The 17,945-nt window shown below is 38.2% G+C and overlaps 1 protein-coding gene across 1 annotated transcript; it reads right to left on the bottom strand.

Annotated features, from left to right (window-relative positions):
- Positions 1-7,502: 7,502 nt before the first annotated feature.
- Positions 7,503-15,624, bottom strand: LOC139978657 (peptidyl-prolyl cis-trans isomerase B-like). Its single transcript, XM_071989037.1, has 5 exons — positions 15,468-15,624; positions 13,644-13,922; positions 12,615-12,708; positions 11,506-11,690; positions 7,503-7,877 (listed from the first exon to the last, which is right to left on the bottom strand). Exons 2-5 carry the CDS (start codon positions 13,920-13,922, stop codon positions 7,731-7,733), a joined length of 705 nt encoding a protein of 234 aa, XP_071845138.1. The 5' UTR covers positions 15,468-15,624; the 3' UTR covers positions 7,503-7,730.
- Positions 15,625-17,945: the final 2,321 nt, after the last annotated feature.

The raw sequence follows: 17,945 nt of genomic DNA, 5'->3' as shown, positions 1-17,945 counted from the left end.
GATGTATGTATGTATGTATGTATGTATGTATGTATATGTGATCTTCCCGCAAGCAGGAACTCGCGAAAGAAGCCATGGAGGCTTATAGACTCGCAAGCTGACCGAAGCCAATCTCTCGGCACACATCCATTTAACGTCCATGTCGGGAAGTTGTTATTGAACAACACCCTTGCCAGACGACACACCTTGCTGTCGGCGGGGATTCGAACCGGGGATCTCATGACTGGGAGACGCCGGCGTCTCCCTGCACACCTGATCCCTGCACACCATCGATGGATCAGCGGTACATTAAGCAGGGGCAAAATCGTGGATAGTCTAGCAGTGTGTGATCACTATCTGTCACACAAGGTATCCCATATGGTATCGATGTCAATGATCCCTGCACACCATCGATGGATCAGCGGTACATGAAGCAGTGGCAAAATCGTAGATAGTCCGGCAGTGTGTGATCACTATATCCTATCTTTCACACACGTAATCCCATATGCTATCGATGTCAACGATCCCTGCAAACCATCGATGGATCAGCGGTATACATTAAGCAGTGGCGGATATCTCAACGCGATTTGGTCCTGACAGCTAATGCTGTTCGGTCCCAATTTTTGTGATTGTAAGATCATGTTCAGAAACACAGTTAAGTACACATCGTAATAATAAAGTAAGTCCATGCAGTTAAATCAAGGATTCATAGCCTTTGACTGAATACAGAAGTAAGGGGTGTGGATACAAGCAGGCGCGTAGCGAGGAATTTGCCAAGGGAGGGGCAAACCTGTAGGCAAACTATCAGATCTGTATATACGGCTCTGCAAACTATCTAAGTGTAGCACCACCATAAGTTCGCGCGAAGCTTACAAGAAAATTTTGGCCGGAAAAGCCTCCCAGATCGCTGGAAATGGCACTTCCCAGGCCTTGTAAGTTGCATCTAAACATTTTCTTTTTTGAAATTACTAGCGATATCATACAAAACATACCAAAAAATATGCTCAAGGGGGGGGGGCGGTCTCCCCTCCCCCCCCCCCGGCTTGGCTACGCGCCTGGATACAAGTAGTGGTGGGCGAAACAAGAAGGTAAGTCGACACCTACTTTGATGTTGAGAACATCAGATAGAATAGGTGGATAAAAAGATAGAAGACGGTGAGAAGTGGTGGGGGGGGGGGAGGTAGGAGGGGTGAAAGGAGGGAAGCTAGACGGAGAGGTTTGTGGAAGAATGATTCCTCATTTTAACGTAAATGTAAAAACGACATGATATGACAACTCTCTCTTGACTATTGACTTGGACTTTTGGCCTACCGACATGCTACTGTCTGTATTTTCTTGTTTGGTAAAAAAATGAAAAATTATGAGTGTGTCTTTTCTTTATCAATATTGCGTAGACAACTAAATCATCTCGTACTTTATTTGTTTTCCCATAAAGGGTTCTTAGAACTGGCAAAATATTATCTTCAGTTGATAGGGTTCAAAACATCATCCATCTTGTATGTAAACGTGACTATACATGGATGTATCAATCTGTATTGACATATTAGTGTGTTCATCAGTCTAACTATTATTTCGTCGGGTCGTCTACTTACCAATCAACAACAGGTCTTTTCCCCGCTAGATTTATTATACTCCAAAGTTTCTCAATTGGCAACAAAACGTGTTTTAGCCGAGTTTTTGAAGACTGGGAACTTATAACTCTTTACGAGTTGTGTCAGTCGTGCCAATCATATCGAGAGGAACGGAAAAGGATTTGTCACGCACAGATTTCTGACAGAATACATAGACAAGTTTGCCAGTAAGTCAGATTTTATTTACTAATCCTCGCAGACGCCCACACTTGGGAATCCAATAAATCTCTCCGGGCACTTGCTCTTTGAATTATCCAGACATATCGCCTGGCCGGAAACTAAACAATGTTGCATAAATTTAGTTCCGACGCCATCTTCTTTGGGGAGAGAAACACACCAGGGTCATACTGACCCCTCCGTTTCAAAAATCCTGGATCTGCCCCTGTGCACTGATCCATCAATGGTGCATAAAGTGATCCTGCTGTGTCATTTATTGATTAGTCGGAGTCATATAGACTGACGGATATTGCCGCCAGCATATTGAGAATCTTCGTTACACATAGTGATGACATGATGATGATGATGATGATGATGATGATGATAATGATAACGATGATGATGGTGATAATGATGTTGACGATGACGATGACGATGGTGATGATAATGATGATTCGTTTTCAGTACAATCCCCCTCCCCTGTATCCCACTTTCCATACCTTCCCCAAAGTCGACTCAGCCATAGACTAAGTTGAGGGCGCACATCGTATATACAAGAGGAGGTTTATCGAAGCCCGATGACTCTGATAACTGTTCGCTGTATTTCGAGTGCATGTGTGAACTTCAAATAGCTTGTGTGGTACATCGAATGATGTGTGCATTGCGCTTAACTTATGGCGGAAGTTACTTCAGATTCTTCAATTTAAATGCGGCCCCCACCTCCCCTTTCTTAGTAATTTACTTGTGGTAATCAAACTCAGTAAAAGAATCATACGCATTGGGTGAGTAAAGTTATTTATTCAAGCAATTTTTTTCAAGAGTTCATGACGCTGGTCATTCGACAAAGCGGAGAGCATATTGGCTTATGTTGATATTCTTATTAATTACTAACTTTAATCATTATCGTTTCCGGAAGAATTCTAAGTAGGCTATTCGGAAAGCAACTCACAGTCTCGGAATGTCACACGAGTTGCTCTGTGAGGCCACTTGTTTGCGTTTGGGATGATCGCCAACCCTTGTAGCGTTTATACTGGGAGACCCTTCTGGAAACGACAACCGGAAGTGAATGATTTACCTCTTTTTATATGCGATAGGACAGTATTTGGTACTTCAACCATTAACTCATCTGAGCCGTATATTAAGTAGCCCCTATCGCTCCAAATGTTGGACTGTTATATAAAAAAAAATCAATTTTATCAAGTTTGTTACAAAGAGAAAGAAAAACAGAATGATAAACCTCCAAATTTTTATTTGAATGGTCCAACGATCCTAAAAGAAAAGAGTAATCGGTTATATTATAGGCCTAAATCATAACGTTTGAAACTTTTATCAATTTTTTTCCACCTGGCAACCGGCGATTTATTTGCTACAGAAGTAATTTATCTCAAAAGATCTATACTTTGAAGCATTTATGTGAGAGAAATGTGATAAAATTGGTGTAATTTGTGTATAATTGAAACAATTTAATTCTACTTTTATACAAACAAAAGACGTCTATTCCCTTGACTACACCACGTTCCTCGCCGCTGTTTTTCTTTTTTGCGTGTTATCTCTGAAAAAGTCACTCGATCGCCAATTTTTTTTCCAAAAAAATCTTTTTTGTTATATAAAGAAAAAGAAAGAAAGGAAGCAACCAAAAATGGGGGGAAGAAAGAAGCAGAGAATAAAAAATATTAAAACAGACAGAGGATAAAAAACGAGCAACTCAATAAATGTCGAAAATAGGTAAACATTGAAATACGTGATCTTAGCTCTGTTTGTTTTTAATGTAAAAAGTAATGTGTTCTGGAAAAAGAACACTTTTAAAGCTGTGACACTGTGCACTCCCGGATCGCGAAAAATAAGCAAACAAACGAAAAACATGTGATATTATCTTATCGTGACGTCATCAACGATAAAATGGATAACTCTTTCAAAATTTGGTCGGTTAATCCAATTGTGTGATACTGAGGTACGGTACCTTTTTTGGTATTAAAGAAATTTTTATCCATATAGATAGAGCAAGGGCACGAAAAACCAAACAAATTGATACCCCTTTCAACCCTTGTCCTCCCATGATCGATTATGACGGAGGGGGGGGGGGGTAACGTCAACCAGGGTATCTAGAGTTCCTATCGAAAATTGGTGTAGCTAACTATAGCCTTCTACGTATGAGGTTTATTAGCGGTTTATCATGTACTGTGTATCTGAAAAGTAAAAGAACAATTACTACACATTATCCTAGCCAAAAGTAAGTAAATAAGCTGGACGAAAAGTTTTGATATACAACACAAATACACAGATGCATCTTTATGTTTAGGTTAATGAGTATGCAACAGATAATTATCATCACTGAATGTTACATTCTATTTGTCAACTTTGTTAAAATTATACGTTTATTTTGGAGATTATGAAACGTTCGAACCATATGACTCTAAACTCATGACCATTAATGGTAGTTTTCGATAGGGCAACTCTCCGCTCTGTCGAATGGCCAGCGTCATGAATTCTTGAAACAAATTGCTTGAATAAATAAAATTACTTACCCAATGTTTATGATTCTTTCACTGAGTTTTATTACCACAAGTAAAAGACCAACAAAGGGGAGATAGGCGACGGGTGGGGGGGGGGCGGGGTGACTGGACCGGACAAATACACCTATAAGGGTAAATATGCCAAAAATTAAAGTTAGCCATTGTTAATCATATAAGTATATGCAAATCTCACTAAGATTAAGTATCTCTCGGAGTTTGCAATGAGCTAGGCTGGTATCGTGTTCACGATCGTTGACCTTACGACTCGGAGAAATTTGTAGCTGGTTAATTTAATAGAGGAAGAATAAGTCCTCTTTCTACTCTAAACTTATTATTTTCTTGCTCTGTGATTGTCGTAGTAGTGTGCCTCGCGTTGTATCCCCAGATTCCCATATTGGAGTGCCGAGATATAACGGAACAGTACCTAGAGGCCTACATTACAAACCATACAACATAATGTACGTTAGGGTAGTATATAGGCTCAAATACTACAACAGCAATATTAGCTCTATAGGGGTGTGGTGACGAATGGAGGGGTACTGCAGTTTCCCTGAGTTTAAGTATGGCAGCTTCCTGGTTGTGGCGGGGGGGGGGGGGTGGAGGGGGGACGGGTGATGGAATATCCTGGTTAGACCATCGGTCCAAAAATTACTACGTAACTTTGAAATACAGTTATAATGGGGGACTACATGTGATGGTATACAAATGGTATACCAGTCGTTTTATATAAGAAATCTAACCTGAGCATATCATTCATTGTTTATAAGAAGAACGACATTCAATCATAACTTACACACAAAAAAACAAACTGTGGGAATGAAACCTTGTACTGGTTTGGCAAGAATTTACTTTGCAATGACTAGTAAAAACACGACTTTTTGTTTATTTTCAAGATAAGATGGAGTCACCCAACCTGGCAATACAATATGACAGCTCCATTGAATATCTAATAAAATCAGATGACACTTTTCTTTGATCTTTCTTTTTTCAAGTTGGAAAAATACCGAAAATCGTCTGATTTGGGTTAAGTTTTACAGACAATATCTTGTAAACAAGAAAGAGATATATTAATCATCATATATTTTAAAGCAACCTTTTGCAAGTGTGATCGACAATATTACATTTTACAGAGATTTTTATTCCTACAGCATTTTTCAAAATATAATGCCAATTGCTCTCTGCAAGTATATACGCTCTAGAATTAATAACACCGAGCAATTCCAACGAAAGAAATTATTCCATTTTTGGTCAAAAAAACGTCTTTCGTCCAGACAATTTATATCCTATTAGTATATTAATCACATACAAATATCACACCGGATGTTTTAAAAATTCTCTCTTCGTTAATCGACGTTAAATTGTGAATCAGAGATGCTAATGAACTCAAGGAACATATTATCGGAATACATGGCTTTAAACAGAAACGGGGGACCAAGTGCCGCGAAGTGTTTTGACTATAAATGCGAGCCACAGAACTGCGTGACAAGTAAGTAAGGATGAAAATGATATATTCAGTTATTGGGGGAATTTGTATGAGAGGCTAACCCTTAGCCCGCAGGAGTATGCAACCTTTTTGAATGGGCCAGATATAAGAAGTGAAAAATTGACTGGGCCGCACCTAACCAACGACCTACTGTTGATTTCAAAACTTTGATTCCGAGGACTTTCAGGCAATAGGTGTGTGTACATAATCTGTATTCACAAAAACATAATGTCAATACAGTACAGTTGATAATTAATGGGGATAACAGGCCTACCTGACAGCATCATTAGGGCGGATAAATTCTAAGCAGCTAGCTCGTTTTTTTTTGATGATGTAAAATAGATTTATTTTTCTTGGGACATCTCACGGGCCGCAAAAAAATCACTGGCGGGCTGCATCTGGCTCGCGGGCCGTAGATCGCCCACCCCAGGGCTAAGGGCATAATTTTGATAGAATATTTCAACACAGTAGATTGGTGTGGCCGTGTGGGTATATCAGAGTGCTGGATTGGGTACAAACTTTCACTGTGGGTCGCAAGATCCATTTCGTACCTACATTCATCAAGGGAGATGTGTGGGAGCAGGGGGGGGGGGGCGGAACGAATGACATTACAAATTGAACAACATCAGCAAAAACATCTGCTTTAACAGGCCCTCACTTGAGTTTATGATCTTTATCTTAAACTTCCTTCAATAAGTTTCAATTAATGAAGTAATAAACTAGAAAAGTCAGCCCGGGAACGGAAGAACGCAACGTACTGAGAACCCATCTGTCGTCTGCTTGAAATCAACTGTTTTTATTTTCTTTATTTTAAAGTTGTTCAAAGAGTCATGTTTATTTTTTGTTTACCTCTTTTTTACGACTAATACTTTAGGCATATAACATTCCTTTCAGTCGAACCATGCATCATCGTTTACAAAATGTGTGCTTTTTTTTTACATTTTTACCAAATGTTTATTGATAAAATTTCATGATACGGGCTGGAGCGATGCAGTGTACTACTGCGATAGTTTGTTATGCAATACACCATTGTGCAACATCTTGGCCCGGAACAAACAACTATCTTTCACTCAAGGTCAATGGGCTTTAATCCAAGAGCGTGTCGATGAACCCGGGGATTTGTCTAAATATCACATCCCTGATAAACCAAATACAGTCTCTTGCCCTTGTTGATTACAACAACAGGAAAAGGTACCCCACATTTCCTTCCGAAAACACCCTTTTATCAACAAAAAGGACCTCATCTTACTTCAGTCAGAATATCTGCAAGGTAAGGTAGGGGGAAGGGGAGGGGCCGGGGAGATGTTACCTGGCAGAAACGATATGATTATGGAACTTAGGATCTGTATATTCACAAATTGTCACGTAGTATCGGTGCCCTATACCGAACACATCACCTCACCGCCCTACCGCCATACCGCCCACCGCCCTACCGCCATACCGCCCACCGCCCTACCGCCATACCGCCCACCGCCCTACCACCATACCGCCCCACCGTCCTACTTGTGACACTTACATAATTTCATTCGTCTCGACGGGCGACGCCAAGCGTTTTAATACAGATTATTCAACCCAATTCATCTTATATGCTTATATAAACCGTGACTTATATTATTCCAACATGCTCTTTGGCTGGTTTCATATTGTCAAAACTAAAAGTAGGAATGCAATGCCAAAAAAAAAATAATACATATATGGAAATGAAAAATGGAAATGAAAATACACAATTAATGGTAATAATTATTCATTTCATGGTCTCTTTGTTTCTTTATTTGTCTTCCGTTACAATCTCAATTGTCTTGCCACGTTAAACTGTGTATAGATTATTTCATGCATTATCTTCTGACTCAGACTGTATCGTGTGAAATTATCAGGGGACACAGTACGTAGATTATAGTTTGTGATGAACAGGTTACAAAAAAACAAAACAATGAAACCCCGACAGAAAAGATCAAACGGCATGATTCATCACTCGGTGTCAGAGTTATTCCCCGTGGGGTGGGGGAGGTGATAGGGTTCTTTGACGTGGATGACGCCGCAATCGATGACGCGAACAATCTTCAAAGGAAACCCATATTGGTCAGTGTCGATGTCAGCAATTTCGTCAACGACATCCTTAAGAAAAGAAAAGAAATGGGGAATAAATATTGAAATTAATTTTATTTTATGAAATGACCATTGAGTTAAAGCTATACCATAAAGCTGAAAGCAACCATTGTTTTTCATCCAGAGAACTGTTATATAAACTTAAAATTGTAGTACAAAATTTTTAATGATGTAATGCCAAAGGTCATTTGAGACAAACACCATGACACGGATATATCACTGATTCTGCAAAGTAAACTTAAACAAGTGGTTGGTTTACATCTCGACTGCACCGATGCAAAATGATTATCAGATTTAAAATTCTTTTACAAAAATAATATTATCAAAGACACTTCGACCTTTCATTCACTTATGATAAGATTAAGAAAGCTTTAGTTAATCTTGGAAGACTGACGAGATATACGCTATAGAAGTTTCTTGTTCCAGTTTATACACAAAATGCGCATATTTGTGCTTTTGTAACGTTAATACTGTATTTATTTATTTATTGGGATCAAGTTAGACCCGATCGAACAAAAAAAAAGAAAGATTTTAACAACAAAATCAGCAGGAAAACACGCCATGTGTAAGATCACACATAAACTCCATAGAACTGAAAAGAAGAATCATAATGCTCAGACATTGTAACCAGGAAATGTTCAAACATTTTAGAGGGAGCTATTTGCATTTCAAATACGTGTTTGCTGATGAATATCGGAACACAAACTTTCAAAGCAGATTCAATGTTTCTTATTCTAAATGCACTCTGACCAGGTGGGTTTAATGGAGAAAAGCTGTCGCAATTGAAAGAAAGAAATTTATTTTCTGTTGTCCTGGTGGCGCGAACGATATACCGTTAAATCACTGCGACCGCCTATATCAGCATGTTCATTACGCAAATGTAACGTATATATACTCGTATCGTCCACTTTTTTTACCCAATTTCACGGAGGTAACGTCTGAAAACACCTGTTTATTACTTGCAATTGAAGGAAACGACACAATTTCGCAAGCTACATCGGTAAGACCTAAAGAAAGGTAGCATTCAAGAGAATGGACCTAACACAGGCTAGCACACAGGCCTAACGGTCGTAAACAAAACAGAGAGATTTGATTGGCGCATGATCTATTGGGCGGGGCTTACAAATTTTGATTGAAGTTTGTAGAATCTACGGACTCGTTAAAAAATCTGGCGAATTTCATTCAGCCCAAAATGTTTAAACGACAGATAACTCACTAAAAAATAATGATTATTAATATGAAATATTGCATAGAACGGTGTTATTTCACTGAGCTTTTAGGGCAGTTAGCTGGAAAGGTCGAAGTTAAAATTTGGCAAACACACATTGAGACTTTAATATGAGGTATGTAGACCTACTACATTTCATATACATATCTTATTACCAATACATGTCAAGGATGCTAAATACTGTAAATAGTTGAAGAGGGGTTAAGCTATATTATAAAAATGTCCCCAGTGAGTACGATCGCCTTTTAACCGTTGATTAAAATGTCTATACAGTAATCATTACCGTAAGTATATATGATCTGCAATTTGTTTTGATTTGCTTTTACTCCTTGCTCTTACGTCACAATCTCTCAATCTTTCTCCCCCCCCCCCCCCCCAACCCTCCACCTCTCTCTCTCCACCTTTTGCCTTTAAGGCAGCCATTGACTACGAAATTCGATATTAACTGAAGATTAACAAGAGCACGGGACTACTTTTGGTTCTCACGATGGTACACAGCTCATCAAATTGATAGATAACAGATATAATTTTACTTGTTCTATACCTGTCGCTTCCGTTGTTTCGGTGTTGGCAACGTTTGACCTTATGACCTTTGATGAGTAGAATAATCAACAGCCGCATATTTTATCCAGCGAGTTTAAATAAATATCCTCTCATTTTCACCTTCTTATCTCTTGAAGCATGACAATCTTTGCAAAAACCAACAAACACACACCTTGCTTTTGGGAAGCCGATCGAACAAATATGCACGTTCTGGCGGGATCCAACCTCTGTAGTGTTAAAAGTCAAATTCTGACAAGTATAACAATCGTTATTCGATACTTTTTACTTATAGAGACGTATATATCAACAGCCGTTAAAAAAAAGTAGATTTAAACTTTACTGCAATTGCTTATATTCTTTACTTTTTTTCTCACGTTTCTAATGACTGTTTTAAGCCATGGTAGTTAATAGAACTTAATACTCTCACCTGGCGATAGGAACGTAAAAGTAAGATCTTCCGTGTAGATATGTAAAATTCAAACTCAAATATTATAAATCACATGTGCATGGGCAAAGTGCCGACTTTCTGCGATCCGAGGTCGCGAGTTTTTACATTATCATGAGGCAAATGGAACCTTACAACTTCCTGCAACCTTTCATATTAGGAGTTTATTTTGATTTTGTTTTTACCTGAATACCTCGCAGCTATTGAAAACAGGAGGGACCTAACATAAATAATAAAAAGACCCCCTTATAGTTACGGTATCATATATTTATAGATAATAACAGTTTAAGTTATGTTTAATCTGATAATTACTTCCCAGGTTTATACATTGTTCGGTTAAAATATTGTCGAATTATCAGTGTTTTCAGGAAGTAGACTTAATCAATGACATTAATTTTCATCTTTGATATAGGTTACTGATGTAGAAACAATGTAAACTTTCTAAAACAGGTTAAACATTTTTATCTGTTATAAAATTCTATTTCCTTCGTGTCTTCATTTTTTCCCCAACCGGACTGTGTAGACGACTGCACGTAGATGTTTAAATTATATATAAATGTTTTACGGTGTAACATTGATTGGATTGAACTATATCCTAACACCAGTAGGCAGTAGGTAGCCATAGTAACCATTTCACTGTAACTGAGAAGTGGGATATTTGCAAAATTTTCAAGGAGATATTTCTACTACTACCCAAATCTTTGTCTTTTCACAGAAACTATATTGTTTCACTTCGTTGCGGTACTGACACTGCCGGCAAATTCCTTAAACGTTGATAGAGACTGTAACTTTTGAATACAATTATACGCAACTAAACTAAAGCCTACCACACTTCAACATAGCAGGTTCGGGTAACCTAGCCTACTTTGTATATGATAATCAGAGTTAAAGCCTTCTTTAGTTTTTGCATTTTATAATCTATTAAAAACAAATACCACGTACTTCCCCACTTTAGAGAAGCGACTCATATAGTTCTTAGATAACCTATACTTATACTTCAGTGTAATGGTAGTGACGGAAACAATGTGAAATGTACACCGTGAGTTGATTTAAACAGAACGACTCACTTTCCTTGATCATGTGCTTTGCAAAGTGTTTATAGCTTATAAAAGGGAAATGACAAAATCAGCTCGGTATTGTTATTGTTTGTTTTTTAAGGGGAGGGGGTGGAGGGGGTAAGGTTCAAACCTAACCAGACAGAAATATTGAAATCTCAATTTTCATATTTTCATAATTAAACGTATCATCTGTTAAAATGCAGGTATAGTTTAAAACAATTTTTGTCGCACTATCACTTTATGCCTCCTATAGGCCTATACAGTTGTCCTCTCGTTCAACTGATTCAATTTTGATTTTGATCAAGTTTAAAGATATTGCATTCACTTCCTTGGCAACGGATGTGTGTTTACGTGTAAACTTACCATTCCATCTATGACTTTACCAAAGACGACATGTTTACCGTCCAACCAGCCTGCCTTCGTCAATAGAATATAAAACTGAGAGTTGTTAGTGTCGGGACCCGAGTTTGCCATAGCAACCCAGCCACGTCCCAGGTGACGTAAGAAGAAATTTTCATCTGCAAAATGTTTCCCATATATACTTCGACCTGTTAAAAAAAAAAAAAAAAAAAAAGGACAAAGATTTATTATAAATGTGAGTCTGTATAGCCCTTATATTAGCGGTGACATAGTAGATTTTTCATTGTGCACATGGCATTTTTTAACAATAAAATTAGAAAAACCAGAAAATCAGAAAAGATATAGTTTCGTTATACAGCTGTGGAATTCTATACCAAAGTTAGATCTTATTAAGAGTGGAAGCAATCACTCGTTTCAAATTAATTCGACGTCACTTTTTTTCTATAAGCAGGACCCTGATACGGGAAGGGAGAGGGGCCATCCATAATTTAGGGGCTATGACTTTCACGTCAGAATGGGCGGCACTTTCATCACCACTGAACATTTTTTCTTCTGAATCCTACCCCCCCCCCTCCCAAAACTCGGACCTGTGTCGGGGGTTCGGATATGGTACCTATATCATTCAGGACACTCTCGGAGAGTAACATCCTTACTCCTTTGGAATGAGGGGTAAATTGCGGAGGAATATAATAAGAGTTTTCATCCTGTTTAGAGCAAAAATGATCAGAAGCGAGGGTAAACAAGCTACTCAAAACTGGTATTTAAGATATCGGTAGAGTTTCGTCTTATCTCTGTCGGTGTAGAATCTTGTGCTATTTTCTTTTTTTAAATCTTTTTCGCTATGGGATCGTCTGGGTGGTAATGTCAAACAATGTCAAACCGGTGCCTTCCAATCATAAGGTCCCCGGTTCGAGTCACTCCAAGATTAATGTATGTCGTCCAGTTACAGAGTATAGTTGACAATTGACAATTCATAATCATGGACGTTAAATATGAATGTAAGAGACTGACTTCGGTCAGCTTGCGGCTTTTATAAGCCAATAAGACTTCTTCGCGAGTTCCTGCTTGCAGGAGGATCTTAAGTAGATACAAAAATACAAAAATATACTCACCACCGGTACCGTCTCCGTCAGTGACGTCACCCATCTGAATCACGAAATCGGGCACGATCCGATGGACGATAGTATTGTTGTAGGTCAGTGAAGTCTGGAGAATGAAAGTATAAAAAAGTTACTGTATATCGATCATACGGTAACATAATCGCTGTGATTCAACGAATTTTGCATAAACTATTTACATATATACACACCAAAATCGTTTTAAGTCGGGTCATAAGGGAAGAGATGTGTCAGGGAAATTATATTATCCGTTTACGCTTGAACCAAATATAGAAATAAAATATGATGCAGGAAAATAATATGTAACCCCAACACCGACAAAAATGCAGAAAAATATTATGTAAACCTAAGTCATGATATGAATACAAACGTATCGCCACATAATTTTTTTCCCTGCATTTTTGTCGGTTTTGGCGTTCAATAGGATAACTTGACAGTGGGAGGATATGGACGGTTCATGAGGTTCAAGAGATTCTTGAGCCTCTCGTCAGCTTTGTTATTTCGTCCTCTCTTTGAGAAATGTTGGTAAAATGGAGAGTGCTTAAATGCAAAATGATGTTATACTTTTGCATGTTATTCTCGAAAAAAATGTCTATGAATTTTTAACTGTTTACGTTGTATCGAGCATAAATGTTATATATTAATGTAGTATACACTAGGATTGTATCGGTGGGGGTGGGGAGTGGGTGGGGAGCGGAAGCTGGGGATAATGATCTCTCTGTCAGTAGGGAGGGGGGCATCTGATCACCCCTGATGTAAATCTGTGGGTGCTAAAATACCCAATAAGTACACATGCATAGTTGCGCCTGGTCACATTATAAATTACCCGTCTATATATATCTTAATGTACATATCTATTGCTACATGAATTACCTAACCAACCCCTCTCCAGGAAACGATTGTGGTTCCCTAAACCGACCCTAATCAAAACCGACTCCAATCCTAATATTTGATGGTGGTAAGAATTAATTTCCTGAGTATAGCCGAGGTCTACTCTACGGTGAAATAATTTTTGCAACTCACATCACGCTTCCAGCCTCCTCTCGCCAAAGCGGCGAAATTTTGGACGGTAACCGGACAGGTCTCTCCAAATAATGCGATGACGATTTTACCGATAGGTTCATCATCTATCTCTATATCGAAGTAGACTTTCTTTGTGACCAGCAGATCATCCGATGTATCGCGATCTGGATCTTCCCATGGTTTCGGTTTCTTCGGACCGCGGTTTTTTAGTGCCTCTATAGACCATGTTTCAATAAGAATGGTCAATACAAGCGCGATAATGGTCCCTTGACGACGCATCTGGAGGAGAAAAAAAATCGATAAAATATTTACCGAAAATTAGATATTAAAGGAGAGTCTTTGTTAAAATTGAAACAATCTTTTTGGACCTTTTCTTCATTCTTCTAGAACTTTGTAGTAACAAATAGACAAATATTCTAGGGTTTGGGCCGTTCTTAAATAAAAATCAGTCAGGTAATCATAATCATGGTTCTTAACCCCCCACCCCCCCCCCCATCCCCGCACCACCCACCCCATCCCAGAATGGCGTAGACTTAGTTTTACAACTGTTTCTTATTTCAATTTGAGTACAATAGCAAGAGTTAGAGTATGGGTAGAACTTTCCAATATTTTCCAAGATCAAAACAAGTCTCATTCTCAAATATAACGAGAAAAAAATGCACAATGCGCTCTACGATCCTTGCCACCCACGAATTAGAGGGCAGTGTTCATGTTAACAAGTTCATAAATCTTGTATACCATTTTAGATTCGTCGGAACTTCGGATGTACATAAATCAGTTTGAAACGTTCAATAAAATACCTAAGCAAACTGACAGACAACGAGGTTTTGCATAGTTTTGAGATATTCAATAATATTCAAAGAATAGAATGAAACTTATTTTAGGAAACTAGAACTTGTATGATATTCATACTTTATCAAATGAAATATGAGAGTGAAAGTTTATTACCAACCGATAAAAGATGAACGAAGTAACGGTTTATAGATCAACAATGCATAACGGTGCTTTACTGAAGCAAGAGGCCTATATATAATTTCTCTTAAAAATTTCATGATTAAAATTCATCCAATGAGGATTCACCTTTAAACAAAAATCGAATAATAAGAAAAAATATGATATTAGATCATTCCTTTAAACCGGTATTCCGGTGGCTAAAATTCATTGTTGACTCAAAATTAGTGGAAAGTTTCAGCATCCATAGTTTCAAAACCGCATCCTAATATATCTTTGTGTCTTAGAGATACTTCTTTCGTTAATGCATCTGGCAACAACCGAATTAGTTATGTTACCATAGTAATTGAGCAAAAAAGTATGAGTTTTGACTTTACAACCTAAAAACCATTTATCCACTGAAACAAAAAAATCAACATCATATGATATATGATTAGAATGAAAGATTTAGAAGAACATCTTTCATAGTCTGAAATCATCCACTTCCTGAAGCAAGGAAGAGGTTTATCTATATAGTTAAAAACAAAACGTTTACATTCAAACAACCATATCTTAAACTTGGAACAAGATATTGAGAAAGTGTAGAATTTACTTCTTGTCTATGTAGGTTCGTTACGTTACTTTTCTGCCAACGGAATATCCCTTAATAAAGGTTATTGAATTCTACTCGTATATCTAGTCTAAATTTTACACTTCGTTTACAAATTGTTTTGTATTGAAATACGAAAATGTTTTCTTGTTTAATTAATTAATACTGACATCTCCGTAGAGAACTATTGTTCCTTCTTAACGTGACTTTCTTGAAGCTTGAATTAAAAGTAAACCCCTCTTTATAAAATTAAAATAACCATAAAAAGAACTTTTGCTACTTACGATGATGTTAGATTCCTATTCGATCTGTTGCAAAAAAAAATCAAGATACCGACGTAACGTGTCACAACTTGTGGCAAATTTGCAACTTCTGTCGGCTGTTTTTATACCTTTCTGGGATTACGATACAATTTAATAAGGTACAATTAAATTGTGAAAGCTTGAAAATAATACCTATGTGGATGTGTGAAGAATATGACTATACGTAGTTTGCCCAATCGTTCACCGGACAAGCTGTTACATTGTATATTTGAACAATTTCTCAAGAAAACAATAGTCGTGCAACCTGCACCGTCCGTTGAGCCACGTTGATTCCGTGTACGTGTCCAGTGGACTTGTTTCATTACCGCTCTTATATTACAGTCGACACTTTTTAACCGAGAGGCTGGTCCATGGCCTTCGACATCGGGAACAGGGGACGGCTCATAAAAAGTAATATTGTCCACAGTAGTGATTTTTTACGGTGGCGCTGTGACGTGTGATAATTTCAATACCACGGAAGATTGGTCTGATTCCTCCCCCACCCCACCCCCTTCCTTTACCCCTATCCAATCTAAAATATGTATAGGGAGGGTGACCCTGTGGTTCATTCCATTCTTCAATCTACGTAACCGTTTTCCAAATGTCAGGCATTTAGTAGTCAGGTCACAGTTACTGGTGGGTAATTCCATATAGCCTACGAATATCACAATATTGTTGTTCATCTCCCGTTTTTAAAACACTTACAGTGGTACTAATGCAACATACGAACATGTTTTTGTAGTGTTCTGTCTCTCTCTTTCTCACTTTTTTGTATTTACTGGGGGAGTTGAGGAGACCTCATCATGCATGAAAACACTAAAACCAACTTAAAAACCAAACAGCAGTATTCTAGGCAGTTGAAAGAATAAAAGGAGTATCATTGACTCCTCCCCCCATCCCTCCACCACCGCCACCCCTCCCCCATCCCTTCACCACCGCCACCCCCAGTTCATATCCCTCTTTCCTCAGAGATAGGTAGCACACGGACTACCTGAAGTTTTTGCACGACAAAAGAACGGGACGACGCCCAGGTTCGACTTAGTCGGGTTTCGAACATGCCCAATCTCTCCGGACGTCTTTGTCTCCGCATTTCAAATGAAGATACTGTGATACACAATAAATAACAGGTGCTGTATGCTGAAGCTAGCCCTGTCTACCCCTGGGGCGAGTTTGACGTAATAATTAAGTGGAACAATAAGTGTATAGAGCGCGGGATCCTGTCCGAAAGGTGTCAAAATGGTCCTTCCGAACACCGGATTCCCCACCCCCCCTCCCCTACCTCGGTCTAGTGAATGTTTCAGAACCAGCAATAGATTTGAATTCATCCTCTGATGCAATCCACAGGGGATTTTGATACCTTCCTTTGTACCGGAAAGCCATGGAGGTTTACAATGTATTTCATAAGAAATGTACCATTTTGTTGAATCTGTGTAATTGTCTTAAGTCTTCCAGGGAGATGATCATGTTACTTCATTATTTATTATATAACGTATAACTACTGGAAAAGTTTATTGAAGTAACTTTTATCTATTTTGCGCCAACCCCCCCCCCCCCCCTCTACAGTAAGTCGGTTACGCCACTATAGCATGCAAACACTACAGAAGTGCTATGATAATTTCAGAAGCGGAAAAGAATGAAATCACGGAGAATGTTTAATTATCTGCCTAAGAGTTGAACTTCTCTTTTTAAATAATCCACAAAGCAGATCTTTATATATCTAAATATTTCATGTAAAAGATACCTCAGTGTTATCTTGTTCCATGTGTACTTTGTTCGGTAAAGATTAAATCATTCCGAATTCCACCAAATCAACACTTTCAAGCACGGGCTGAAAGGTAGTGGATTAATTCCCTTGTACACATAGTGTACAACCGTAATTTCACAGTTCGTTTGGGTCAGTGGAATATTGAAACAAACCCCAAAATAACAAACCCTCCCTTCTTTCCCCGCCAACCCCCCTCCTCCTCCCCTGTCCATCAATGACAGTACAAAATTGTGAGGGCGGGATTTTCTTTCCCCGTAGTACAAAGAAAAAACAAAACAACATAAAAACTCAACACGGCACTGCTATTTTTTTCACGTTTTCTTCAGAACGCACCATACAAAAGAGAAGCGATTAGGCGATATGAAATGTCTGCGCATGCGTATTTAACAATTGACATACCTTTTTTGTTTTTTTTTACTTTGTTGTTCTATACCTATAGCGACATTTACAAACATGACCCGTTAGTACACCATCTGCTACACATGCACGAAGCAGGTAACAGAATATAATAACGCTCGCCGATTTCTTAATAACAAAGCATAGACAATAAAAGTGGCAACACCTGTGTTAAAAGTATATATATAGCTGTTGATTTATAGTAAGCAAAGTTTGCTCTCTATTGCACAAGGGGTTTATATAAAAAATAACGGAGAAAATGGAAAAAGAAAGATAAGTTACTTAGATTAGATACGATA

This window comes from Apostichopus japonicus, chromosome 13 (assembly GCF_037975245.1).
Source record: "Apostichopus japonicus isolate 1M-3 chromosome 13, ASM3797524v1, whole genome shotgun sequence".
Classification (NCBI taxonomy): Eukaryota; Metazoa; Echinodermata; class Holothuroidea; order Aspidochirotida; family Stichopodidae; genus Apostichopus; species Apostichopus japonicus.
The sequence above is the reverse complement of the archived record's forward strand: the minus strand, read 5'-3'. Positions and strand labels throughout refer to the sequence as shown.